Genomic DNA, 27487 nt, shown 5'->3' with positions numbered 1-27487 from the left:
GCGTAGGGGTCAAATGATCCTTCAGTGGTTAAGAGCACTTGGTGTTCTTAAAGAGAACCAGGGTTCAATCCCCAGCGCTCACATGGCAGCTCACAACAGTTTTGCAACTCAGTCCCAAGGGATCTGACTCCCTTTTCTGGCCTCCAAGGATACCGTGCACACATGTGGTGCACACACATACATGTGGACAAAACACCCATACACATAAAATAAATGAATCTAAAAGCAAACTGCAAGGAAAAAAGAAAAGCCACCTGTGGTGGACAAGCCTTTTATCCCAGCATTCAGAAAGCAGAGGCAGGCAGTTCTCTGACTTTGAGAGCCTGGTTTACATAGTGATTTCCAAGCTAGTCAAGGCTACATAGTGAGACCCTGTCTCAAAAACTGATGATGAGCCAGGCGGTTGGTGGCACACATGACTTTAATCCCAGCACTCGGGAGGCAGAGGCAGGCGGATCCCTGTGAGTTCGAGGCCAGCCTGGGCTACAAAGCGAGTTCAGGATAGCCAAGGCTACACAGGGAAACCCTGTCTCAAAAAACAGCAAACAAAAAACCAAAACACTGATGATGGTGATGATAATAATAACAATAATAATAATAATAATAATAATAATAATAATAATAATAATAGCCAGACAGTGGTGGCACACGCCTTTGATCCTAGCACTCAGGAAGCAGAAGCAGACAGATCTCTGTGAGTTCCAGGCCAGTTTGATCTACAGAGTGAGGTCCAAGACAGCCAGGGTTACCTACATAAAGAGACCCAGTCTCGAAAATCCAAAAAATAACTAACTAAATAAATAAATAAGTGATCATGTAAAATAGTGTGTGACCTGTGACAGGGCTCAGGGTAAACACGATTTGTTGCCAAGCCTGATGACCTGAGTTCGAGCCCCAGGACCCCCATAGTGGAAGCTGAGTTGCCATCTGACCAATGTACACATTAAATGAGAGTAAAAGTGAGTGTAATAAACTCTTGCCGGGCATGTGGTGCACGTCTTTAATCCAAACACTCAGGAGGCAGAGGCAGGGGGACCTCTGCGTTTGAGGCCAGCCTGGTCTACAAATCGAGTCCAGGACAGCCAGGGCTATAGTTAAACAGAGAAACTCTGTCTCGAAGGAAAAACAAAACAACAACAACAAAAACAAATAAACTTTTAAATGATGTGTTATACCTATAAGCAAAAATGCAAATAACTTGCTCTAATCCCCCTAGCACCTGACCCAGACTAAGCCCGGGTTTTTTGTTTGTTTTCCTTTTTGTTTTGTTTGTTTTTGTTGTTGTTTGTTTGAAAGTGCGGGAAAGGAGCCGGGCGTGGTGGCGCACGCCTTTAATCCCAGCACTCGGGAGGCAGAGGCAGGCGGATCACTGTGAGTTCGAGGCCAGCCTGGTCTACAAATCGAGTCCAGGACAGCCAAGGCTACACAGAGAAACCCTGTCTCAAAACAAACAAACAAACAAACAAACAAACAAAAGAAAGTGCGGGAAAGAAGAAACTCATGAATACACCTCTTAGTGACCCGACTTCAGGCCAGGTCAAGCGACAGGAAAGAGATTTACTTGGTTTAAAGTCTCACAGAAGAGAGATTAGGGGAGGCAGGGAGGGGAGGGAACCTTTCTGATCCCTTGGCAGCAGGAGGATGGCTGTCTTTGCCCGCCTACTGGAGCTTCTCGGATGGGCCTCTAGAGCTCAGGAGGCTGGGGAGCAGGAGGTGGAGGAGGAGCGCACGATCCCCGGAGCGCCTGGGTGTCTTCTGGCTGCGCCCCGGTGCTCGCAGAGGCCACACGGGGGTGCGGCGGCGGCCCCGGGCCTGCGCTTCGGGGCGAGCGCGGTGCAGGGCTGGCGCCCGCGCATGGAAGACGCACACTGTGCTCGGCTGGCCTTACCCGGGCTGCCGTCGGGCTGGGCATTTTTCGCCGTCCTGGATGGCCACGGCGGAGCCCGGGCCGCACGCTTCGGTGCGCGTCACCTCCCAGGTCACGTGGTTGGGGAGCTGGGTCCTGCGCCCCGGGAGCCCGACGGCGTGCGCCAAGCTCTGCGCAGCGCCTTCCTCGGAGCAGACGCGCAGCTGCGCGCACTCTGGCCCCGCAGCGATCCCGGTGGCTCGACGGCGGTGGCGCTGCTCGTGTCCCCGTGCTTTCTCTACCTGGCGCACTGCGGTGACTCGCGCGCGCTGCTGAGCCGCTCGGGCTCCGTGGCCTTCTGCACCGAGGACCACCGTCCCCACCGGCCCCGGGAACGCGAGCGCATCCACGACGCCGGTGGCACCGTCCGTCGCCGGCGCGTTGAGGGCTCCCTGGCCGTGTCGCGAGCCCTAGGTGACTTCGCCTACAAGCAGGCACCCGGGAGGCCTCCTGAGCAGCAGCTCGTGTCCGCCGAGCCCGAGGTGGCTGCGCTTGCACGCCAACCCGAGGACGAGTTCGTGCTCCTGGCCTCCGATGGCGTGTGGGACGCTCTGTCTGGTGCGGACCTGGCGAAGCTGGTGGCGTCGCGCCTGCGTTTAGGCCTGGCCCCGGAGCAGCTCTGTGCGCAGCTGTTGGACACGTGTCTGTGCAAGGTCCTGGGGCCACTGCATGTGGGGAGGAGGGGTTTCGTTGATAAGGGCTGGGGCTGAGCTAGAGGGTGTGAGGGGCTAATAGGTAAGTGGGAGGGATTTTTCTAGAAGGGGTTTTGCCTTTAGGAATGGGGTCCGTGTGCGGCTTCTGGCTTGTCCTAAAATGTGTGTCAAGAAGAGACCTACAATAGTAGGAAGTAGGAAGAATTTCGAAGGCTTTGGCTATTTTATTTAAATTGTATTACTTTTTTGTTTGTTTGTTTGTTTTTGGTTTTTCGAGACAGGGTCTCTCTGTGTAGCCTTGGCTGTCCTGGACTCACTTTGTAGACTAGGCTGGCCTCGAACTCACAGTGATCCGCCTGCCTCTGCCTCCCGAGTGCTGGGATTAAAGGCGTGCGCCATCGCTCCTGGCTGCCTAAGAGAACATCTTAGGTCAATCAGTTCTCCCACAGTCACATGAGTCCCAGGAATCGTACTCAGGCTGTCAGGCTCGGTGGCAGGCAAGCGTCTTTGCCCACTGAGCCATTTTGCCGGCCTGTGGCTGTTTTCCTTAATAAAACATGGTAGCTAGGATTCGGAAAGGGCGTGGTCCAAGAGATGGGTCCAAATGGGAAGATGGTGGATTAGATTTGAGTGGAATTAGATAACTGATTGGGCGAGGGGGCGGGGGGAGTGTCTCCCAACACCAGGACTCTTGGCAAGCCATGCTCTCAAAGCCACAGATCCCCGGGGATGGAGCCTTTGTCTCTCCCACGAGACTTTTTCCCCCCCTCTCCACTTTATCCAGGGAAGTCTGGATAACATGACCTGCGTGGTAGTCTGCTTTCCAGGGGCCCCCAGGCCTTGTGAGGAAGCCATCAGCAGGGAGACGGCTTTGGATGCAGCCCTGAGTCACAAAGTGGCTGGTGAGCGCCTGTCAAATGGCCAGTGGGAGGGGTGGTTGGCAAGTCTGGGCCCTCCCCCTCCCTAACTTCCTCCTCCTCCTCAGAGCTGTACTCCTCTGCTCAGGAACCCCCGTGCCTAAACATGGTTTTCAGGACCCTGGCCTCAGAGGACATCCCAGGCTTGCCTCCTGGAGGAGGGATCCACAGCAAGTGAGCTGGGGCGAGGTGGCGTGGGGGCGGGGTGGCGTGGGGGCGGGGTGGCGTGGGGGCGGGGTGGCATGGGGGCGGGGTGGCGACAGGGACCAGGTCTCCTCTTGAGGGCTTCCCGTTGCTCTCTAGGGCTACGGTCATTGCTGAAGCTTACTCTAAACTATGTCAGACCGCAGAGGGATGTCAAGAGGTAAGGAACTCTCTTTGGGCGTTTACCCCCAACCTACCCTACACCTCTGTCAGCCGGACCCCCGCCCCCGCCCGCCACTCTGGCGAGATACCACCACCAAGTTCTAGAGTTCTAGCCCTAGTCCCAGCCCTGACCTGGTGTGTGTGTGTGTGTGTGTGTGTGTGTGTGTGTGTGTGTGTACAGGCGCGTGTATGCACAAGCCGGTGAGCATGCCTGTGTGTGCCTGTGAAAGTATATATACTGTGGGCATGTGTGGCACGCTGCTGTTAAGGAGGTCAGAGGGATAGAGACCAGTCTCTCCTTCCGCCATGTGGGTCCCAGGAATTGAACTCAGATCATCAGGTTTGGAGGCAAGTGTGCTTACGCAATAAGTACTCTCTCAAGGCCCTTTAAGATAGGAATAGTGGATGGGGCGTAGTGGCACACGCCTTTAAGCACAGCACTCGGGAGGCAGAGGCAGGCAGATCGCTGTGAGTTCGAGGCCAGCCTGGTCTACAAAGTGAGTCCAGGACAGCTAAGGATACATAAAGAAACCCTGTCTCAAAAACAAAACAAAACAAAACAAACAAAACCCCAACCAACCAAACCAAAACCGATGATGATGATGATGATGATGATGATGACGACGACGACGGTAGCCGGGCAGTGGTGGCGCATGCCTTTGATCCCGGCACTCGGGAGGCAGAGGCAGACAGAGTTCCAGGCCAGTTTGATCTACAGAGAGAGGTCCAAGACAGCCAGGGTTACGAGACCCAGTCTCGAAAATCCAAAAAACTAACTAACTAAATAAATAAGTGGTCATGGAAAGTAGTGTGTGACCTGTGACAGGGGCTCAGTGGGTAAACACGATTTGCTGCCAAGCCTGACGACCTGAGTTCGAGCCCCAGGACCCCCATAGTGGAAGCTGAGTTGCCATCTGACTCATTAAATGAGTGCATCTCTGAGTTCGAGGCCAGGGTGGTCTACAGAGTGAGTATCAGGAGAGCCAAGGCTACACAGAGAGACCCTGTCTCGAAAAACCAAAAAAAAAAAAAAAAAAGGGCTGGGGAGGTGGCTCAGTGGTTAAGCGCACTGACTGCTCTTCCAGAGGTCCTGAGTTCAATTCCCAGCAACCACATGGTGGCTCACAACCATCTATAATGAGATCTGGTGCCCTCTTCTGGCCTGCAGGGGTACATGCAGGCAGAGCATTGCGTACATAATAATAAATAAATATATCTTAAAAGAAAAAAAAAAAGAAAAACCAAAAAAAAAAAAAAAATAAAAAAGAAAAGAAAGAAAGAAAGAAAAGTAAAGAAAAATGAAACAGAAGGGAAGCTTCTAGAAGGCTTCACCCTCCACCTTGTTCCCTGTTGCAGAAGAGATGAGACGGTGCGGAAGCCGCGGGCGCCCACTCAACCCTTGACTTGAATGCAGAGGCCCTGGGGGCAGCCGGCTGTCCGTCCTCTGTGGACATCTGGGCTTCCCTACCAGGAGAGTCAGAGGAAGGAAGGCCAGCCACGGAGGAACCTAGAATCTTCATTTCCTCTTCTCCCACTTCCCCTTCACGAGGGTCTTATGAGTGGGGAATTCCACCCTCACCCAAACAACAACAAGACCCCCCCATCCAAGCCTGCCTCTTCCCCCACCTCATTTAACACCAAACAGATCTTAAGTGATCAGCACATGACAGCCTTTATATGTTTAAACCTTTGCTGCAAAGGAGGTGGCGAGAGATGTGACTACGCAATTCTATTTAATAAAGTAATTCCAGATGCATTTTCCTTTACTATTGTTATTGTCACTGTCCATGTCCTGTGTCTGTCTGGGCAAAGCACATGCGTGCGCTATGCGGTGGCTGGCGGGTGGATGTTGGAGATCAACTCATTCCCCCCCCACCCCACCCCCCCGGTTTTTTGAGACAGGGTTTCTCTGTGTAGCCTTGACTGCCCTGGACTCGCTCTGTAGACCAGGCTGGCCTCGAACTCACAGCGATCCGCCTGCCTCTGCCTCCCAAGTGGAGTTCTGGGATTAAAGGAGTTGGTTCTAGGGATTGAACTCAGGTCCTCAGGATTGGCAGCAAGCTCCACCACCTCCTCTGCCATCTCTTTGCACCCCTTTCTTTGTTCTCCCCCCCACCTCATCCCCCATACCCCACTTCCCTTTTATTTATTTATTTATTTATTTATTTATTTGTATGTATATGAATGTTTTGCCTGCCTTTGTTGACATGCGTGGCTGGTGCCTGCAGAGGCCAGAAGAGGGCGTCAGAGCCCTTCATGGTGAACTGCCCTGGCGTTGTGACCTTCTTCGTGGATGCTAGGAACCAAACCAAATGACTCTGCAAGAGCAGTAAGTTCTTGTAACTGTTGGGCCTCCTCTCCAGCACCTCCTCCCCCCCCCCCTTTTTTTTTATTTTGATGACGTAACCCAGGAGAGCCTTGAACATGAAGTCTTCCTGTCTCTCCTGTGTTGACTTCACCACTTCACCAGCACCGTAAGTACGCTTTCTTATAAAAAGTGGTTTGAAAGCCGGGTGTGATGGCGCACGCCTTTAATCCCAGCACTCGGGAGGCAGAAGCAGGTGGATCTTTATGAGTTCGAGGCCAGCCTGGTCTACAAAGTGAGTCCAGGACAGCCAGGGATACACAGAGAGACCCTGTCTCAAAAAACAAAAAGCAAAAATGCTGTTGGTTGCCAGGCGTGATTCCAACACTCCCAGGCTTGAGGCAAAGACGATCAGGAACTCAAGACCCTGGTCACATAATGGGGTTCAGAAATCCTTTAAATGCGGGCGTGGGGGGAGAGGGCAGCTCCTGGAGAAGCTCGCTGTTTAGGAGTGCCTGCTGCACACAATCCTGAGGCTCTGAGTTCAAATGCATGCAAATGCCCGTCACTCCAGCTCCAAGGGGACTGACACCCTTCCGGGCCCCCCAGAAGTGTGCTGAGGCACACACCAGCACACACTCGCATACACACACTCCATAAACCAGTTAATTAAGTTAGAAATGATTTGTGCCGGGCATGGTGACACAGGAGTTTGATGCCAGACTTCGGAGACCGAGGCAGGCAGATCTCTACGTCTCTACGATTTCTTGTTTGTTTGTTTGTTCATCTTTTTTTCAAGACAGGATCTCTCTATGGAACCCTGGCTGTCCTGGACTCACTTTGTAGACCAGGCTGGCCTCGAACTCACAGCGCTCCGCCTGCCTCTGCCTCCCGAGTGCTGGGATTACAGGCGTGCGCCACCACGCCAGGCTCATCTCTATGATCTCAAGGCCGGGCCTGGTCTACAGAGCAAGCTCCGGGACAGCCAGTAGAGAGACCCAGTCTCAGAAAGCAAAGCAAAGCAAAACAAAAGCGTGATTTGCATATTCTCTGGTCAGCAAACGTGCAGTGAGCAACTGCTGTATCATCAGGCCCTCTTCATAGCCGAGAGCCGGCTCAACCCATTGAGATCCTGGAGGCCCAGTGCAGCTGACAGCCCAGTTTGGGGACACAGCAAACAAGGGGATGCATAAATAGTGTCATTAGGAAACAACTCATTGAAGATGGGGAAGAAAATGACCAAGGACGTTCGTTCAATGTTCACTTGACATTAATCCCTCCCGCCCCAAAATCTTGGGCTGACTTCAGTGGCTAGGCAGGTGTCCCCAAGACAGACAACCGAAGTCCGCTAACCCGGAGCCCACGTGGTGGAGGTGAGAGAACAGCATTGTGGGAGTTGATTCTCTTCTTCCGTCATAATGGTCCCAGGAATTGAATTCCCGTCCTTGTGCACTGTGGCCAGTGTCTTTACCCACCAGGCCACCTCTGTGGCTTTGCTTTTGGTTTTTCGAGACAGGGTTTCTCTGTGTAGCCTTGGCTGTCCTGGACTCACTTTGTAGACCAGGCTGGCCTCGAACTCACAGCGATCCGCCTGCCTCTGCCTCCCAAGTGTTGGGATTAAAGGCATGGGCCACCACAACAGGCTCTCTGTTTGTGTTCTTAAATGTGTAAACTCGGGCTGGAGAGATGGCTCAGAGGTTTAAGAGCACCGGCTGCTCTTCCAAAGGTCCGGAGTTCAATTCCCAGCAACCACATGGTAGCTTACAACCATCTGTAATGAGATCTGGTGCCTTATTGTGGTGGGCAGGCACACGTGTGGGTGGGCAGGCTACTGTATAAATAATAAATAAATCTTTATAAAAAAATGTGTAAACTCAGATGACTTGATGTCATTCTGTAGCGCAAATTGGCCTCAAACTTGTGATCCTTCTGCCTCAGCCTCCTAGTTTGTGGCAGGACAATACTGTCCTAGATATTTCAGTGCAGATTTAAGAGTTTGAAGGATGAGATTCTCACAGTTGAACGCCAACAGGGAGCCAGCATCCAGGAAATCGACGTGGACGTGGGTTGATTCTCCGTTAAGTTTTCGGAGTCCCAAGCAAGATGATCATAGTGTTTATTTTTTAAAATTTATTTATTTATTTATTATGTACACAATGTTCTGCCAGTCCGCCGGAAGACGACATCAAATCTCATTATAGATGCTTATGAGCCACCCATGTGGTTGCTGGGAATCGAACTCCGGACCTCTGGAAGAGCAGACAGTGCTCTTAACCTCTGAGCCTTCTCTCCAGCCCGACGATCATAGTCTAAACCCATTCCCCGCCTCCATGCCTCAGTTTCCTGATCTGTAAAGCAGGAACTGCCGCTTTCCTAGAGTTATAATGCCTTTCATCCGGCCAGGTGGAGCTCTCCGGGAGGGGCGTGTCCACATGATGATGACGTAACGGTGGGCGGGGCCTATGGGTCCCACTGCGGAAGCAGAGGAGGGTGTCTGGACTCGACTCAACCCTGGAGTGTTGGGGGAGGGGGAGGGGGGCTCCAGGGAGGGTCTGCGTGCCCCTTGGCTACCGGTTTGCTGGAACGATCCTACTGTCCTCCTTGAGCAACACTAAATCGTAGCTGGGCACGCGTGGGGTGCAGATCCGGGGGTCCCAACCACCAATCCCTACGACCCCGGCCACTCCTCACACCCCCCGCCCCACATACACCTCCACACCCCCGCCCCCACCCCAGCCGCGACCGGGCGGCGGTGAGTCAGCGGCCCGCCGCGCCCCCTGGCTCACTTCCTCCACACCTTCCCCGGGAGGGTGGGGGGCGGTGAGGGGTGGGGCCCGGCCTGAGAAGCAAGATCTTGGGGGAAACGGGATGTGCCGAAGTGTTACTTAAAAGTGGAAATTGATGGGCTCTCTTGCTTAACCAGAGGGGCTCCCCGCCCCGCCCCCCCAAACTGAGCAGAAGTCCACGGAGCGAGTTGGGACTCGAGAACCTGCACACACACACACACACACACACACACACACACACACACACCCCACCAAGATCCCTGCTGAAGAACTCAATAGTGGAGACAGCTAGAGATGAAAGAAAGGCCCCTTCTCTTCCACCGAACTCCCCCCTCCAACCCGGGGGCGAGGCCTAGGGTGCACCCCGAAGACACCAGGCTGAGGAAGGAGGGCAATTGCGGAAGCCGAAGGTTCCGCGTTGCCTTTTAAACGCTCTCCATCCCCCGCCCCCCATCCCCCGCCCCCCACCCCCGCCTGGAGGCGTCTGCGGTCCCTTTAAGGCGCACGGCATTGTGGGTGCGGGGAGTGGAATTTTGGAACGAAATGTAGCAAAGAAGAGTACAGTAGTAAGAGTAACCGCTGAGGTGCTGCCGGCCGAGGGTGTGCGCCGGCGAGATCCGGGCGCCGCACCCCGCTTTCCGTCGCACGGGATCCTAGTCTCATCAGAGCACCGGAGGGAGGAGGCGCCCGAAGATCCGCCCCGGCCCGGTCCACGTTCTCCCCAGGAAGCTGGACTCTATGGGGCGGGACCCCAAGAGAGACTGAGCAGAACCTGGAGCCAGCCCCGCACCCCTGCACTTCCAATCAGGGGCGCCCCGGGAGCACTCCCCGTGGGCGCGCCGCCCGCCCTCAGCGCAGCCATGAGGTGAGAGCTCCGAACCCCCCATCAGCCGGGTTCCAGCCGGGCGCCGGCTCCTCGTCCCGCCTTTGTCCCCCCTCCCCCCCCCATCAGCTCCTTCGGGGCTGGATTTAGGGGGACACAGCGTTCTGGGCGCCCCAGCTCCAGGCCGATGCCTCCTAGGAGCGATCTCTAGACATCGACACCCCGTTTCTCCGCATTACTTCCTAAAGGCTTGGGGCGGTGCCTGCTGAGGTTCTCTTCGGTGGCTTTCAGGTTTAGGGGCGCTCTCGGGAGGACACAGAATTGGAAGACTTTTTTGGGGGAAGCACCTCCGAGTTGGCAGATAGGTAGAGAGCCTCGGAGGGACGATCCGGTTTTATAAGTGGGGCTCTGAGTTCCCGCCCCCACTTAAACTCAAAACGGGGTCTTGGGGGGGGGAGATGGTGGGAGGCTGGCTTGGGAGCCTGGAGCCCTGAAACTCTGAGCTTAGGGGTCGTGGTCTTCGGACCCTTGCGTCTGGGGCGCTGGGCGAGTGTGTCTCAGAGTGGGACCGTGGTCCTTAACTTTGGGGGTAGTTCCTGATTCCCTTACATTTGGGGGGACGACACCGAGGTTCTCCTTTTTCTGTCGAGGGGGGGGGGGATCTTGCGGCTCTCAGCCACGGGGCCTGGAGAGTCCAGCTGGGACTCCTCTCCCCTCTAGGTACTGAGGCTGGGTCCTAGGACCCGGGAGCACTTTAGGCCCAGGGCGGCTCCCGGCCCCCGGGGCCAGAGGGCGGCTCTGTTCCGCCCCCCTCTGTCCCCCCCCCCCACCTGGTGGCCGGGGAGGGAGGGGGCGCGGCAGCTGGGGGAGGGGGCCTTTGTCTTCCTGACTCACCTGTCGAGACAGCTGGTGTGGGGGGCGGGCCCCCGAGTGAGCACTGTGGCCAGCTGCTTTCCCCAGACCACGGCCCCTCCCCCTGGGCTCCATGTCGCCGGGTGTCACTCCCCCACCCCCCCCCCCACCCCTTTCTCCAAGCCGTGGGATTGGAGGAGGGGGCGCTGGAAAGCGTCAAGGTCACAGCCTTCTCTCTCCCTCCGGGACTCAGGCTTACCAGCTTCTTCCTGAGCTCTTCCCAGGAATGTGAGGGGGACCCAGAGTGTTTAGGGTTTTTTTTTTTGTTTTTTTTTGTTTTAATGTCTTCTCTGCGACCTGCCCTGAACTCCTGGGCTCACCTGAGGGCGGGGACTGGGCAGGCAGAGGCCTCCCCTCCCCTCAGCTTCCCCCCCCCCCAAATAATCTCTCCCTTGGGGCTACATCTTGACAATACTATCTCCCTTCCTCCACTTTGGCTCGGACTTCCTGCCCCAAAGCCCCTGGCTAGAGGAGGGAGTCTCCTGGGGACAATTCGGGCTGAACCCCCCCCCCCCAAGTGCACATCCTCCAGTCTTGCTCTCTGACATCAGGGTGACATTTCTCTCTAGGACCCTAGGCCAGGACCCCTCCCTCCCTCCGTCCCTCCCATGTCTGTCCCTTGGCATGTGGGATCTGGAAGGAGACGTGGAGACACCCCGGAGACTTCCTGCCCGACCTTCCCTCCCCCATGGGAGTGCTGTCCCCCAAAAGGGAGTCAGTTCCTCCACTGGCCACCCCCAATCACTCCCCTCTCCTGCTGCCCCCCAGCCCCGCCCCTCCCCCACCCGTTTCCGGTCCCAGACCCGGTGGAAGGCGGATGGCGGATGTCCGAGTTAGTGCCGCCTCACTCGCTGAGACCGTAAAAGGGCAGGAGCAACGTCTAGGCCGGCCCCCTGCACCCCCACCCCCAGCCCTGGTCCTCCTGCAGCCCGCCCTCTCTCTGACAGTGGCCCCGGGCCAAACCTCCCTCCCCTGAGGGTAGGCACAAGTTACAAGGGTCCCCCACCCTCTTAGGAGAGGGTCCCCCTTGTCTTTGGTCACTTGCTGGGTTGTGTCACTTCTCCAAGGACAGCTAGGATTATAATGAGAAAGACACACCCCTCATTCCCAGCTGGGTAAACTGAGGTCCCCCACCCCCAGACCAAGAAGCCTGGGTGCAGTCCCCTCAGAGGTTCTTGGGCTATGTTGGGTTAGGGAGCAGACTGGTTTGACTGGGGACAGCCCTGGGGGCAGTGGGAAAGGAGGGTGGTTGAGATGGAAAATTACAAGATATGGTTCTTTTTCTCCCAGTTTGACAAATATTTGTCGAGTGTCTTGCTGCATCCGGGAGCTGGGAAGGCAGAGAAGAGGTCAGAGGTCTGAGGGCTCTTGGGCAGCCAGAATCCTGAAAGCATGTGGTTCATTCCTTTTCCTCCTGGAATAACACAAGCAGCGATTGTTACTTTATTTTATTTTTAAACGATGTGGCCGGTTCAGTCACACATCGTCCTGCCCGGCGCTGTAACATGGGTCTGGTTCCGTTTTAACCTCCACCACAGTTAAAATAGATGTTGATGTTAGTACAAGCGTGCGCCCTGGTCTTTACCCCCATTTTACAGGTAGTAAAACTGAGGCGCAGAGATGCTAAGGAACGGCCCGTTAAAGTTTACGGGCTTGGGAGTATGATGTGATGACTCATGGCTGAAATCGGAACCCTGGGGAGGTTGGAGAACCAGGAGCTAGAGACCAGCTCGGGCTACTGAGTCCCTGTCTCACAAAATATGTACAGAATCCGTTAGGAGGTGGTAAAGTTTGAATTTGTACCCAGGACTGCCTGAGTCTGGTGGTATTATAGAAAAATAGGCCATCTGTGGTTTTTTTTTTTTTAAATACAAACAACATACTTTTTTTTTTTTTAAAGATTTATTTATTATGTATACAGTATGCATCAGATCACATTATGGATGGTTGTGAGCCACCGTGTGGTTGCTGGGAATTGAACTCAGGACCTTGGGAAGAGCAGGCAGTGCTCTTAACCGCTGAGCCATCTCTCCAGGCCCCCAAATAACATACTTTTAACATGAAAAAAAGTCACCCCACCCCACCCCATAAGGCTATCTTATGCTACCTAGCAAGTTTGAGGCCAGCTTGGGCTACAGAGTAAGTTCTAGGTCAGCCTGGACTATACTGCTTCGGTTGAGGATGCTGTGTGTGTGTGTGCGCGCATGTGTGTCGCACGTTTCATGGTGTAAGGAGATGGTGGGGGTAATGTTGGGGGTGGTGAGCCCCAAAGGGAAGGATGGTACTGATGCCGGTGCCTGCGCTTGGTCACCTGTCCCCAGAGGACACCCCCCACCCCCGTTAGGACTCTGGGCCGCCATGGTGGAGCCTGCCAGCTGCAGGGTTGTAGCATCGGGGTCTCTGTTGTCCACTTTCACCCCAACAGACTCAGTGAGTTGGGAACTCCCAGGCTGGAAACTGAGGCTCCCCAAGTGAAACTACACAGAGCGGAGGCGGTCCCTACCCTCCCCATGCCCCCCACCCCCGCCTCCACCCACAACCACCTTCAATCTCTGCCAGAGTTCCTGGCTGTGGAATTTTCTGGGTTTTTTTCCCCCCCTCTTTAAAAAAAAAAAGTTTTACATTTTTTATTTTGGTGAGGATGGGCAAGTGTGAAGAAATGTGGAGGTCAGAAGACAACTGTGGGCGCCCCTACCCACTGAGCCATCCTGCCAGCCCTCTGCCTCCTCCTTGGATTCCTGATCCTCCTGCCTCCACCTCCCAAGAGCTGGAGGTCACAGGTGTGTACCTCCTGTGGGGATTTTTCCATGGCAGCTCCTTTTGGGGACGTTCAACACAGGGGTCTATGCCTTCGCCGTTGTGTGGCCTCCAGCCTACAAAGGCCCTGCCCCCACCCACCCACCCCCGCAACTTTAGAGGCCACAGAACCGTTACCCTTTATTTCCTCTGCTGAGACAGCGGGTCCCCAAGGATCCCTTTGGCTCCCCAGTGCATCTCAAGAAACTAAATGGTACCCAGCACTCGGGGGAGGCTCAGCGGCCTTGAACAGCGGGACTCAACCGTAGCCACGGACATCTGAAGGTCAGCGGTGCTGTTCTGGGCTTTGGGCTCCAATTTCCAGATGCACCGCTCAGCAAACTGATGAGCTAAACTGATGTCTCAGCCCTTTGACAGGTGATGGATGAAATGCAGGCTCAGAGAGGGGAAGGCACCGGGCTGAGATCACACAGCAGAGCAGCCAGCCACGGAGCTAGCAGGGAGGCTCCCATCTGAACTCATGTCCTCCCCAACCCCTAACTGACGGATGAGAAAACAGTTGGGTTGATATTTTTAAAAAGGCAAGGCATGAAGGAAGGAGTGGAGGACAGAGGGGTGCTGCTTTAAGAAGAAGAAGAAAAAAAAAAGGTGGAACATCTAAATATACACGCTCACCCGTGAGCGCTGGGAGCAGCTTCTCAGGTGACGAGGGCCTGAGGGAAGGACAGTTCCAAGTCCTCATGCTCTGACCCTGATTCACTATTTCTTAATCTTTTCTTTTTTTATTATTATTATTATTATTATTATTATTATTATTATATTTATTTCTGGTTTTTCGAGACAGGGTTTCTCTGTGTAGCCTTGGCTGTCCTGGACTTTGTACACCGGGCTGGCCTCGAACTCACAGAGATCCGCCTGCCTCTGCCTCCTGAGTGCTGGGATTATGGGCGTGCGCCACTCGCCCCCCCCCCCCCCCCCCCCCCGCCCAGCTCCTTTTCTTTTTTAAGGATTTTTTAAAAAAAAGTTATTTTGATTTTGGATATGTTGGAGGTCAGAGAGCAACCTGTAGTGGTCTGTTTTCCCCTTCTACCATGAGTCTCCAGGGGCCAACCTAGGCTGTGAGGCTTAGAGGCAGGTGCCTTCACCCACCAGCCCTGGATTGCTGTTTAGTTTTACTGGGACAGGGGTCTCGCTGCTTGGCACAGGCTGACCTCCAACTTAAGACCCCCTTGCCTCAGCCTCCTGAGTGCTGGGATGACCGCTTGGTGCGGGGTTGCGGGGGGAGGGAGGCATCCATCCCAGACCAGTTCTGGGTTTTTTTTTTTGTTTTGTTTGGTGGCTTGAGTTACAAGGGTGCCTGCCTCAGAACAAAAGATTGTCCGGCTGTGGGGTGTGCAGGTGAGGTGCTCAGGGAGGGATGTGGTTCAGGCGGAGCGGAGGATGTGGGAAAAGAGTGAACAGAGAGGGGAGGAATGAGACCAGAGCACAGGGTACCTCACAGGCCTTGGATCTGAGGCTCGCAGGCCTTGGTGGGGGCTGGGAGAGGTGGGGGTGGGGGTGGGGACACTGGACGGACAGACGGACGGGACTCTGAGATTGCGTTCTTCTATTAGATCATTCTTAGGATCTAATTGAGGCTGGACCCAGCCCAGGCTCACCCAGCCAGCAGTGTTCCCTCCAGACCAGAGTCTTGGCAGGGCAGGACCACCTGGGAGGCCAAAGTACACCTGGGGTGGGGCAGTGACACCCTGGGCATCTGGCCAGAGTCTGCCCTGGGTGTGGGTGGCAGGTGTGGGTGAGGTTTAGCCCTGCCCTGCCAAGGGTGCCTGAGCCAGAAACAGTCCCTGAAGCTACGCTTGTTTCAGATGACACCTGAGGTTTGGGTAGGAGTCTGTGGTTAGGAGTGGGACGTGGGAACCGGCTCGTCTGTCTTCAGAGCCTTTCCCCCCCCACCCCCCCCACCCCCGCCCCGCTAGACTACAGGTGGGCTACTCAGCCGTCTCCGCTGCGCCCAGGTGGAAGAGCGTCTGTCCTGAAGGGATGCTGTAGGACAGACAGAGTGACTTGGGAAGGCATGGGCCCAGCTAGGAGCTGGTGATGGAGCAACTGGTATGCTAAGCTGGGGTGCGAGGCTTTGCGGGCAGTGCAGGGGGCCTACCAAGGGGCTTTCCCTGTTGAGCCCCTCTCACCCGTCTGGCGTCACACCCTGCCCCCAAGCCCTACCATTGTGGGGTACAGTTTCTTTCCCCTGGAAACCACAAACTTCTTCTTTTCAGGAAAAAAGCCCTGTAGGGGGGTGGGGTGAGCTCACCTCCCCCCCCCCACCACATGCCCCACTTCCCCTGTCTGGTGGGGGGTAGGTGGGGCCTAAACTCCCCCACCCCCACTTCCCCTGTCTGTGTGTGACCTTGGCCAAGTTACTTCCTGTCTGGAAGCCTTAGTAACTGCCTTGGAGGAGAACTGAGTCTTGGGGGGGGGGGAGAGGGGGGCGGCGGGGACGACAGGTGTGTGGCGTCTTATGTGATGGAGGTGTTCAGGGAGCCCCAAGGGTTGACAGTGACCAAGCGCTTAGTACCGCAGTGTTCGTGACAAGAGTAGTCACTGTACTTTAACCAGGCTCGTTCCTACTCATGGCCTTCGGGAGTTGGGAGCCATCGTGTCCTCCCCAAGCGACAGATGAGGGAGATGATCTCTCTGTGACACGTGGAAGAAGAGTGGTGGGGATTTGAACCCCCCCCCAGTCTCGGCGTCAGACTCTACACCTGTCATTTCCCGGTGGTCTCCTCAGCTGCGCCTTGTGCCCTGGGCTGGGCCAGCTGCTCTCCAGACTGAATTGTGTCCCCCCTCACATCCAGGAGGATGGTGGCCGTTCAGTCTTGTCTGGGCCACCGCTGCGTCTCCGTTCCCAAGCCACAGGGTGTGACAGCGCAGCCAGGAATGTGAGCCAAATGGCTGTTTGGGCCCCCAGGGGAACCAGATGGACCAGGTGGCCAGTAAAAGCAGCCTCAGGGGAAAGGGGGGGGGGGCTGGGACCTGTCCTCACACTTCCTGTCCTTCAGCCACAGCTTCCTCATCTGACCTGGGCTGGGAGCAGAGGTGCTAGAGAGAGAGGGGGAAACTGAGGCCAGGCAGCAGCAGCTGTTCTCACCTCTCTCTCTTCCTGTCTGCTAGGTCAAGCATCTCTCTGTGCCTTTCCTAGTCAAACTGCATTTCGCTTTGGATTAATGCTCTAAAGGCTGAGCCCCAGACCTCAAACCTTAGGGGCCCTATATTTTCTTTCTCTGCCTCTTCCTGTGTGTGGCCTGCCTATCTCTTCCTTACAGTGTACTCATCAGTCTGGTTTTGTTGTTGTTTTTTAATAGTACTGTGGATTCAACCAAAGGCCTTGAGCAAAGCTGGGCAAGAAGGGCAGGGGCTCTACCACTGAGTCACACCCCCAGCCCCTCACTGGGGGATTCTAGGCAAGGGCTTTACCACTGAGCCACACCACCAGCCCCTCACTGGGGGATTCTAGGCAGGGGCTCTACCACTGAGCCACGCCCCCAGCCCCTCACTGGGGAATTCTAGGCAGGGGCTCTACCACTGAGCCACGCCCCCAGCCCCTCACTGGGGGATTCTAGGCAGGGGCTCTACCACTGAGCCACGCCCCCAGCCCCTCACTGGGGGATTCTAGGCGGGGGGCTCTACCACTGAGCCACGCCCCCAGCCCCTCACTGGGGGATTCTAGGCGGGGGGCTCTACCACTGAGCCACGCCCCCAGCCCCTCACTGGGGAATTCTAGGCAGGGGCTCTACCACTGAGCCACGCCCCCAGCCCCTCACTGGGGGACTCTAGGCAGGAGCTCTACCACTGAGCCACACCCCAGCCCCTCACTGGGGGATTGTACATGCATATACAGGTTGCAGTCAGTTTTCTGCTTCTCCTGTATGGGTCTGGGAGATTTGAGCTCAGGTCATCAACTTGGCGCCTAGCACCTGTTCTTTTGTTGTTTGCTGTTTTAATTTTAAATCATCTATGCCATCACTGCCGGCCATGCTTTTGTTCGTCTTTTTCCATCTGATATTTCCTGGTTGTGTGCCCCCCCTCCCCTGGTGTCATACTGTGTCTGGGTCTCTGAGAGGAGGTCGGACTCCTCGGCCCTCATCTCTCAGGTCTCCCACTGTATTGCTGCTCTTCCTCCAATTCTTGTCATGTCACGGGAGACCCACGTGGAGAATGTGACTGGGCCCCTCTGCTTTCTCTCCTGGCAGCGAGACGGTTATCTGTTCCAGCCGGGCTACCGTGATGCTTTATGATGACGGCAACAAGCGATGGCTCCCTGCTGGCACCGGTCCCCAGGCCTTCAGCCGCGTCCAGATATACCACAACTCCACTGCCAACTCCTTCCGAGTGGTCGGCCGCAAGATGCAGCCGGACCAGCAGGTGCAAGCTCCCTCCGTCCCTCTGTCCCTCTGTCCTTCTGTCTCCCCTGCCACTGAGCCCCACTCCACCCCTGCAACGCTTACCTACCTGTTGCCTCTCTAGGTGGTTATCAACTGTGCCATCATCCGGGGTGTCAAGTACAACCAGGCCACTCCCATCTTCCATCAGTGGCGTGATGCCCGCCAGGTCTGGGGCCTCAACTTTGGCAGCAAGGAGGACGCAGCACAGTTCGCAGCCGGCATGGCCAGCGCCCTAGAGGCCTTGGAAGGTTAGATGGGCAGGTGGGACAGCGTCGGGGATCATGTGCCTGTAATCCCTGCCGTTGGGAGGCCGAGGCAGGGGGATTGTAACAAGTCCCAGGCCAGCCTGGATGACATATCAAGTCCTTGTCACGAATAAATGAATAAGAGCGGGGCCTGGGAACGGAATTCTGTGGGCAGAGAACCCACCTAGTGTGTGCGAAGCTCTACGCTTGGTTCTCGGCATGGCACAGACCTGCTCTGGTGGCACATGCCTGGCACTGCTCCAGCGCTTGGCTGGTGGAGGCAGGAGGACAGTGACATTAAGGCTATCCTTGGCTACACAGCAAGTTTGAGACCAGCCTGAGCTACATAAGACTCTCTCTCTCAAAAAAAGTGTGTGCGTGTGCATGCCTCCTTGTTTCTGTGTGTTGGAGGGCTGGAGAGATGGTTCAGTCCTTACTTGTGTTTACTGCTCTTCCAGAGGACGTGGGTTTAATTCCCAGCACCCAAATGGTGGGTGGCTCACAGTCCCAAGGGATCTGAACATCTCTGGCCTTTGTGGGCAGTAGGCATGTGTGTGTGTGTGTGTGTGAGCAAAACACCCATACACACTGGGCATGGTGGCGCACACCTTTAATCCTAGCACTCGGAAGGTAGAGGCAGGAGGATTGCTGAGTTCGAGGCCAGCCTGTCCTACAAAGTGAGTCTAGCACAGCCAAGGCTACACAGAGAGACCCTATCTCAAAAACAAAACAAAACCCATACACAGTAAAAAAAAAAAAAAAAAAAAGACAGCGGGTGTGGTGGCGCCCACCTTTAATCCCAGCACTCGGGAGGCAGAGGAAGGTGGATCGCTGTGAGTTCGAGGCCAGCCTGGTTTATAGAGTTTCCTGATAGCCAGGGTTACACAGAAGCCCTGTCTCAGAGCATAACTGGGGGTGGGGGTGAGCAGAGACACTCCGCAGCCTGAAGCTGCTATGCTGCCCTCTGGGGCCTGACTCTACCTATCTGAAATCAGCTGATCCATAGATAGCAAACTCTTGTGAGACTTGTCCACACCTGGTGTACGCCTAAGTGTAAAGTGCACCGTCTCTAAGATAATAGCTCCTTCTCTGTGCACTACGGGCTGGACCGAGACGTCTGTCTGTCCAGCCTCCGCTGTGCTTCCTGTGTTGGTCGTGGTGGCATATACTTGTAATGTGAGCCTTTGAGAAGGTGTCCAGAGGAGGTGGAGAGTTCTGGGCCATCCTGGGCTACATAGTCAGATTTAGTGCATGCTAGGGCAACAGCTCAGTGGGGCAGGCTTGTCCGGCATTTTGAAAATGGGTTCAAAATAAGTCTCTAGGTGCAATTTCTATACTTTTTTGGGGGTGTGAGTGTAGGGTTCAAAACTCTGTGTAGCCCTGGCTGTCCTGGACTCACTTTGTAGACCAAACTGGCCTCAAACACCTACAGATCTGCCTGCCTCTGTCTCCCAGAGTGCTGGGATTATAGGCATGGGCTACCATGCATAACAATTTCTACTTCTTTTATTTTTTTTCCCCCGAGACAGGGTTTCTCTGTGTATCCCTGGCTGTCCTGGACTCACTCTGTAGACCAGGCTTGTCTCAAACTCACAGGGATCCGCCTGCCTCTGCCTCCCGAGTGCTGGAATCAAAGGCGTGCGCCACCACACCCAGCCCTACTTATTTATTTTTTATTTTTATTTTCGTTCTTTTTTTAGACAGGGTTTCTCGGTGTAGCCCTGGCTGTCTTGGAACTTACTCTATAGACCAGGCTAGCCTCAGTTGGCCTCAGAGATCTGGCTGCCCCTGCTGCCCGAGTGCTGGGATTAAAAGCGAGTACCATTGTCCTTGGCTATGTGGCATTTCTTACTGTTTCACAAACATTTAGCTCATGTGGGGATCTGGGTCAAATGGAGACTCTAGTGCAGGGAACAAGACTCCTTTTTTTTTTTTTTAAAAGCTCTTTAATGATGCCAAGATCCTGTCATTTTTTGGAGGTGCTGGTGATTGAACATGGGCTTTGGACAGGCTAAGCTGGAGCTCTACCACTGAGCCACGCCCCCAGCCCCTCACTGGGGGATTCTAGGCAGAGGCTCTACCACTGAGCCACACCCCCAGCCCCTCACTGGGGGATTCTAGGCAGGGGCTCTACCACTGAGCCACACCCCCAGCCCCTCCCTGGGGGATTCTAGGCAGGGGCTCTACCACTGAGCCACGCCCCCAGCCCCACACTGGAGGATTCTAGGCAGGGGCTCTACCACTGAGCCACAACCCCAGCCCTTCACTGGGGGATTCTAGGCAGGGGCTCTACCACTGAGCCACGCCCCCAGCCCCTCACTGGAGGATTCTAGGCAGGGGCTCTACCACTGAGCCACGCCCCCAGCCCCTCACTGGGGGATTCTAGGCAGGGGTTCTACCACGGAGCCACACCCCTAGCCTCTCACTGGGGGGTTCTAGGCAGGGGGGCTACCACTGAGCCACACCCCAGTGCCCTCAAGACAGCATTTTCAAGGTTGTATCCTTGTTGGCTGCTCTGCTCTCTGTAGAGGGAAAAGTGCTTAGTAGCTGAGATGTTGGCTTCACAAAGCCTTGTCAGTACTAATGGGAGGGCTTGCCCGTTCTGTGGACATGGAGAAATGCAGTTGGTAGTGCAGGCCTGTGCATGGTCCCTCGGGGCTAGGAAAGAGATTGGTTTGCAAATTTCCCCCCTTCATGGCCGGAAGGACTAGTGGCAGCTCTGTGTCCGTTAAGTGTCCCACCTTGCAGCCACTCAGGCCCAGGAAAGCTGTTCCTTGCTCTCTCTCCTGGGTGCTGCCCCTTCTCAGGGATGTCAGGGCCTCTGGTTCACTGGGATGCCATCATTTTTTTTTGTTTCTGAGACAGGGTTCCTCTGTGTAGCCTTGGCTGTCCTAGACTTGCTTTGTAGACCAGGCTGGCCTCGAACTCACAGCGATCCTCTTGCCTTTGCCTCCAGAGTGCTGGGATTAAAGGTGTGCGCCACCACTCTTGGCCTCGGGATGCCATCTTGAGGAGGGGAGGGCAGAGCTCCCGCTCACTGTGGTTTTCCTTTCACCTTCCAGGAGGTGGGCCTCCCCCGGCCCCTGCACCCCCTGCCTGGTCTGCCCAGAATGGGCCCTCCCCAGAGGAGCTGGAACAACAGAAAAGGTGGGGACCCTCACTCCCACAGCTCCTGGAGTTCAGAACGCTGCCATGTTTCACTTTCTAGAAAGGTCTAAAGGCCAAGAGTCTCAAAGCAAACAGCATTCAGACACTATTTGCCAAGTTCCTGGAGCCCAGGAGACTTGCTGTGAAACTGAGGATGGTGTTGCACACCTCAGTGCATGGGAGGCTGAGGCAGGGGCAATGCCAAGAGTTTGGGGCCAGCCTGGGCTACATAGTAAATTCTAGGCTGGCCTTGGAAATTAGTATGGGGCCCTGTTATAAAAATCACTCCCAGCCAGGCAAGGTGGTGTATGCCTTTAAACTCAGGATACAGAGGCAGGAGGATCTCTGTGAATTTGAGGCCAGCCTGGTCTACAAAAGCAAGCCCAGGACAGCCAGGACTGTTACACAGAGAAACTCTGTCTCAAAAAAACCTTTTTTTTGTTGTTGTTGTTGTTGTTGTTTTTAAAAGATCTCTCCCTTTACAAATGAGAAAAATGAAGATGTATTGATTTTGAACTCACAAATAAATCTTATAATTTAAAAAAAAAAAAATCAACCCGTTAATGGGCATGCTGTTGCACACCTTTTCTAAGCCTTTAGAATGCAGATCTTCAAGTTAGAATCCAGCCTGGTCTATAAAGTTCCAGGCTAGCCTAGCCTACACAGTGAGGCCCTGTCTCAACAGGGGGACAAAAAGAACATCTATCCCCCACAATAGAATCTGATGAGAGAATGAACTATTCTGGCTGGTACCCCCTACTCCACACCAGGGTTTCCCAGCTTTCTCAGGCCCTTAGCTACTTTGTAAGCAGCTGTCTATGACAGTTGAAAAGAAGGCTTGCACCCACCCAGGCCTCACGCCTGCCTGCTTCTCCTTCTCCTCCCCTGGGCCCTCAGAAGGTAACACGGGGTGGACCCAGAAAGTAGGGCAAGCCCCTGGCCTCCCTCGGGACCTCCAGAGAGGATCTAGAAGCTTCTGCCTCTCCTCCCCCCCCCCCACCGATGGCTAGCTTGGCTTGGGGGCTGAAGGCAGGTTCTTTTCCCCTGCACAGGCAACCTGAGCACATGGAACGCCGCGTCTCCAATGCAGGTGATGGCTCACCTACTGGGTCATGAGGGCATCCCTGGAGGACCGGGCTGGGTGGGCCAGGCCAAAGAGTAAGGCTCTTCTCAGCAGTACCGTTCTGTTTATTGCAGGAGGTCCACCTGCTCCCCCAGCTGGGGGCCCACCTCCCCCTCCGGGACCTCCCCCTCCTCCCGGACCCCCTCCACCGCCAGGTCTGCCTCCTTCAGGGGTATCTGCTGCAGGTCATGGATCAGGGGGTGCCCCACCTCCTGCACCCCCTCTCCCTACAGCCCAGGGCCCCAGCGGTGGGGGTTCCGGGGCCCCCGGCCTGGCTGCTGCCATTGCTGGAGCCAAACTCAGGAAAGTGAGCAAGGTGAGTGGTTGGGATAAAGCCCTGAGGGGACAATGGGAAGTGGGTCAGATGTCCCCCAGAGGTGTCACAAAAGGGCTGGGAGGTCAGCTGGCCCTACCTTTGAAGCCCTCTTCTCCCTTTGCATTCGTTCAGCAGGAGGAGGTCTCTGGGGGGCCCTCAGCCCCCAAAGCTGAGAGTAGTCGAAGCACTGGCGGGGGGCTTATGGAAGAGATGAATGCCATGCTGGCCCGGAGGTGAGCTGGAGTCCCTAGGAGGTCAGCCACAGGCTGTCAAGAGAGCTGATCCTGTCCTCTCCTGTCCCCTCTCTTCCTTTCCCTCTTGTGTCTAACCCAGGCTGTACTTCCTGCCTCAGCCTCCAGAGCGGAGTGCTGGGATGACACACCTGCAGCCAGCTGCTTTATGTCCCTGGGTGGCAGGCCCACCTGATGACAGCCATGTCTGGGACAGGATGCTGTCTGAGACACTGGGGTGCTGGAGACTGTCATAGCCTGGGGTGACTCATGGACTGTGACATGTGCTCACACTCCAGTGTTGGAGCCCTGGGAGGTTCCACTGGAACATTCTGGAAGCTTAGGTTCTTTTTGTTTTTTCCTTGAGACAGGGTTTCTCTGTGTAGCCTTGGCTGTCCTGGAGTCACTTTGTAGACCAGGCTGGCCTCGAACTCACAGCGATCCACCTGCCTCTGCCTCCCAAGTGCTGGGATTAGAGGTGTGCGCTACCACGCCTGGCCAGAAAGCTTAGATTCTTAAAGGACTCTCAGCTTGCTCACCTAGAAGCCTTCTCACCCTTACAGTTCTTAGGATTTCCAGACCTGGGGATTATGGGGCATCCCTCCAAGTTCTAGAACAATCTAAGTTGATTGTTATTTACTGAATATATGAGTGTGCCCATAGCACCGGGGAGGAGCTGTTTCTCTCCTTCCGCCATGAGGGTTCTGGGAGTTGAACTTGTGTCCTCCGTTTGGCAGCAAGTCCCCTTCCTTCCTTGGACCATCTTGTTGGCCCTAAACTGGATTTTGTTACTGCCGTTGCTGTTCTCAGCCTTGGCTGAGCTGGAACTTAGAATGATTTTCCTGCCTCTGCCTCTCAAATACTGGGATTACAGGCTTGTGCCGTGTGGGTTTCCATCCGCCTCACTATGTAGACCAGCCGGGCTTGGCCTCGCAGACCTGCCTGCTTCTCTTTAAGAATTATTATTCCGTTTATTTATTGCGTCTGTGTGTTTACTTAGAGGTTAGAGGACAGTCTGCAGCTCGGTTTTCTACTTCACCTTTCCATGGGACTGTGGGGTCAAATCAGGCGACCCAGCTTGGTGGCCATCACCTCTGTCTGCTGAGCCATGTCGCAGGCCCTGTCTTGAACTTTTCAAAAGTGTCTTGGAATTTAACAGTGGGAAAGGGTGCTGTTGAGTGACGGAGTGTGAACTGCAGCTTTGTCTTTGCTTGCCCCTCTGCAGAAGGAAAGCCACACAGGCTGGAGAGAAGCCCCCCAAAGATGAGTCTGCCAGTGTAAGTCCGGGGGAGGGGGGGAGGGGAGGGGGCTGGGCCTTCCTGCTCTATATTCCTTAGGCTGTACCCTAGGGCAGGGAGGAGGTGTGACTGGGTTCCACTGGCTTTGGACCTAGAAGAGGAAGTGGCAAGGAAAGGGTGGTTTGTGACGCTTTAATTTACCTCCAGCAGGAGGAACCAGAGACCCGAGTCCCCGCCCAGAGTGGTGAGTGACAGCCCTGTCTAGCCCTAGAAACTACAAATCCCAGGATGCCTGTTCTTGCTGTGGCAGCACTTAAATGGGAACTCTGTGAAAAAAAAAAAATCCTGGGGATTGTAGTTATTCTTAAACTCTTTGCCCTGGTGGGTTTGGTGGTAGTATGTTACTGTGGGGGGCAATGCTTGGCTCGGACCTTTCTTACTTGTTCCACCCACCCACCCAGAACCTGTGCGGAGACCCTGGGAAAAGAACAGCACAACCTTGCCAAGGTAGGCCATCAGCGTTAGGGGGAACGTAATGTAAGCCCCTGGGATAGGGAAAGATGGAGGCAGCCTACCCCCACCCCGCCACCGCTGCCACCCCGAGTCCTGTCCCATACCAACTCTTGCAGGATGAAGTCCTCCTCTTCTGTGACTACCTCCGAGGCGCACCCCTCTACACCCAGCTCCAGCGATGACTCTGACTTGGAGAGGGTAAAGCAGGTAAGCTTGGGGAGGTAGCTACGAGGATGCTCGGGGAGACAGACCTGCATCCGGAATGGCTCTAGGAGTGGCTTAGAAACCTCAGGCTTACGGTCTGAGAAAGGGAGATGAAGGGTGGGGTGCAGGGGGAGAGACCACCGTCCCATTTCCCACAGGCCTTACTAGTCTGTCACTCATCCCTGCTGAGTACCCAGAATTCTCAACCCAGTGGCTCCATCTAGTCAGAGTTGGCAGGAGACTATGTCCATTTGGCAAGCGTGCTTGCTGGACGCTCTCCAGCACTGTTCTGCTGGCCCCTAAAGATCTAGAATTCTCCTATAGAGCATTCCCGTCATTTTGTGACCTTGGCAGCTGCGTCAGACGATGAGGGTGGGAAGGGTTGTTGAACCTGCTTCCTCTGTCGTTTCAGTCAAGAAAAGGGGAGAAAGGGGAACCTGGCTAAGCAGAAAAGTACCTAGAATCTCCTAATGAGGGATTGGTGGGGTGGCTCAGTGGTAAACCACCTGCCTAGAAATCCCCAGTGAGGGGCTGGGGGTGTGGCTCAGTGGTAGAGCCTCTGCCTAGAATCCCCCAGTGAGGGGCTGGGGCGTGGCTCAGTGGTAAATCACCTACCTAGAATCCCCCAGTGAGGGGCTGGGGTGTGGCTCAGTGGTAAATCACCTACCTAGAATCCCCCAGTGAGGGGCTGGGGGCATGGCTCAGTGGTAGAGCCCTTGCCTAGAATCCCCCAGTGAGGGGCTGAGGGTGCGGCTCAGTGGTAGAGCCCCTGCCTAGAATCCCCCAGTGAGGGGCTGGGGTGTGGCTCAGTGGTAGAGCCCCTGCCTAGAATCCCCCAGTGAGGGGCTGGGGTGTGGCTCAGTGGTAGAGCCCCTGCCTAGAATCCCCCAGTGAGGGGCTGGGGGTGTGGCTCAGTGGTAGAGCCCCTGCCTAGAATCCCCCAGTGAGGGGCTGGGGTGTGGCTCAGTGGTAGAGCCCCTGCCTAGAATTCCTCAGTGAGGGGCTGGGGTGTGGCTCAGTGGTAGAGCCCCTGCCTAGAATCCCCCAGTGAGGGGCTGGGGTGTGGCTCAGTGGTAGAGCCCCTGCCTAGAATCCCCCAGTGAGGGGCTGGGGTGTGGCTCAGTGGTAGAGCCCCTGCCTAGAATCCCCCAGTGAGGGGCTGGGGGTGTGGCTCAGTGGTAGAGCCCCTGCCTAGAATCCCCCAGTGAGGGGCTGGGGTGTGGCTCAGTGGTAGAGCCCCTGCCTAGAATTCCCCAGTGAGGGGCTGGGGTGTGGCTCCGTAGTAGTGTGGTTAGGTAGCATTCAAGATGCCATAGTTTCTATCCTTGTCCCTAAAATAAAACAGACCTTTATGATGACTCAGCAGGTGTGCTTATGCCAGACTTGACAATCTTTGAGTTCCATCTGCAGAACCCAGGCCGTAGAAGGAGTGAACTCCCTCAGTCCTCTGCACGTGCTCACACACATATATACCCTCACAAGCACACAAATAAGTAAATGTTTTAAGAACTTGAGAAAGGTTAGAATAAGAAAGGAGTCTCCTCATGGTTGGTTCTTTTCAGGAGCTTCTGGAAGAGGTGCGGAAAGAGCTGCAGAAAATGAAAGAGGAAATAATCGAAGGTGAGGAGGCACTTTTGTTCCAAGGCAACATTTCTAAGGGCCTTGTGTCCGTGGAAGGAGCCTACCTTGGAAAGGAAGGGGCCCGAGGCTGGCCTGACTTCTGCCTCTTCCTTCCAGCCTTTGTCCAGGAGCTGAGGAAGCGGGGTTCTCCTTGACCACAGGGACCCAGAAGACCCATTGCTCTTTTCTGCACTTCCCCGCCTGGCACCTGCTTTCCCTGTCTCAACTTGACCAAGAGTACACAAGAATGCATTTTCCCCCACGGGCTCCCACTTGGAAGATTCCACAGGGGGTGTGGCTTCCTGGTGCCGTGGCCACACCCATGCTGGCTGCTGATTGGATAAGGAGGTCCCGCCCCCTTTGTTCCCGTTGGTCCTTTCCCTCTGCCATCCCCTTGGGGCTGGTTCCTCTGCTGGGGGATATACTGAGTAACCCCACAGAAAGGGAAGGAAGGAGGGAATCCCACCTTCCCTTGTTCTGGATTCACTTTAACGCTTTAATGCCTTGGAAATTTTTTTTTTAAAGAAAAAGTATATATATATATTTGGGTTTGGGGGGAAGGGAAATTTTTTTTCTCTTTGATTTTGATAAAATGGGGTGTGGGAGTTTTTAAATACTGTACCCCAGGCTTGCCTCATCGGAGGCAGCTTGTCAGAGGGAGGTATCCCACCCGGTGGGGGGTTACTTCCCCCACCCTTGGGACACCTCCCCCTTTCCCTTGGCTCCTCCCTCTTTTCTATGAGGAAGTAGGATTCTTTAACTTTTTTGAGACCTCAGTTTTGTGGATTTTTTTAATTTGGGTTAGGATTTCTGGTCCAAACCATTTTTGCCCTCCAGGAAGGTGAAGTGAGGGAGAGAAGAGGAAAAAAGAGGTCCTCCGACTTCCACACCTTAGCTTCTTGGACATGGGCCCTTGCTGAATAAATCTGCAGTTTTTATAAATGTGAAGGTTTCTGGAGTGACTTGGGAGAGGGGGCTGCTGCC

At 55.0% G+C, this 27487-nt stretch overlaps 2 protein-coding genes across 16 annotated transcripts; both read left to right on the top strand.

The window, feature by feature from the left end:
* Positions 1–1318: 1318 nt before the first annotated feature.
* PPM1N (protein phosphatase, Mg2+/Mn2+ dependent 1N (putative)) lies at positions 1319–5598 on the top strand. 12 transcript variants are annotated; one of them, XM_084770667.1, is made up of 5 exons: positions 1319–2559; positions 3344–3461; positions 3565–3650; positions 3820–3840; positions 5199–5598. In XM_084770667.1, the coding sequence occupies exons 1-5, from the start codon at positions 1642–1644 to the stop codon at positions 5205–5207; spliced, it is 1152 nt and encodes a 383-aa protein (XP_084626793.1). In that variant the 5' UTR covers positions 1319–1641; the 3' UTR covers positions 5208–5598. The 12 variants fall into 12 exon arrangements, 11 of the variants coding, with proteins under 11 accessions (XP_084626793.1, XP_084626795.1, XP_084626794.1 ...); XM_084770669.1 differs by having other exon boundaries at positions 3780–3840; positions 5202–5598; XM_084770668.1 differs by having other exon boundaries at positions 3780–3840.
* A 3827-nt stretch (positions 5599–9425) lies between these two features.
* On the top strand, positions 9426–27451 carry VASP (vasodilator stimulated phosphoprotein). Of its 4 annotated transcripts, none has more exons than XM_084771435.1 (13): positions 9426–9798; positions 17676–17847; positions 17950–18115; positions 21175–21259; positions 22312–22349; positions 22457–22698; positions 22834–22931; positions 24154–24205; positions 24377–24410; positions 24628–24673; positions 24796–24886; positions 26446–26503; positions 26621–27451. In XM_084771435.1, exons 1-13 carry the CDS (start codon positions 9794–9796, stop codon positions 26656–26658), a joined length of 1125 nt encoding a protein of 374 aa, XP_084627561.1. In that variant the 5' UTR covers positions 9426–9793; the 3' UTR covers positions 26659–27451. The 4 variants fall into 4 exon arrangements, with proteins under 4 accessions (XP_084627561.1, XP_084627559.1, XP_084627560.1 ...); XM_084771433.1 differs by having other exon boundaries at positions 9427–9798; positions 24374–24410; XM_084771434.1 differs by having other exon boundaries at positions 9428–9798; positions 22831–22931.
* Positions 27452–27487: the final 36 nt, after the last annotated feature.

The sequence above is a fragment of the Acomys minous genome (assembly GCF_964271855.1).
Source record: "Acomys minous genome assembly, chromosome: 20".
In the NCBI taxonomy this organism is placed as follows: domain Eukaryota; kingdom Metazoa; phylum Chordata; class Mammalia; order Rodentia; family Muridae; genus Acomys; species Acomys minous.
This window is presented reverse-complemented; position numbering and strand designations above follow the sequence as displayed.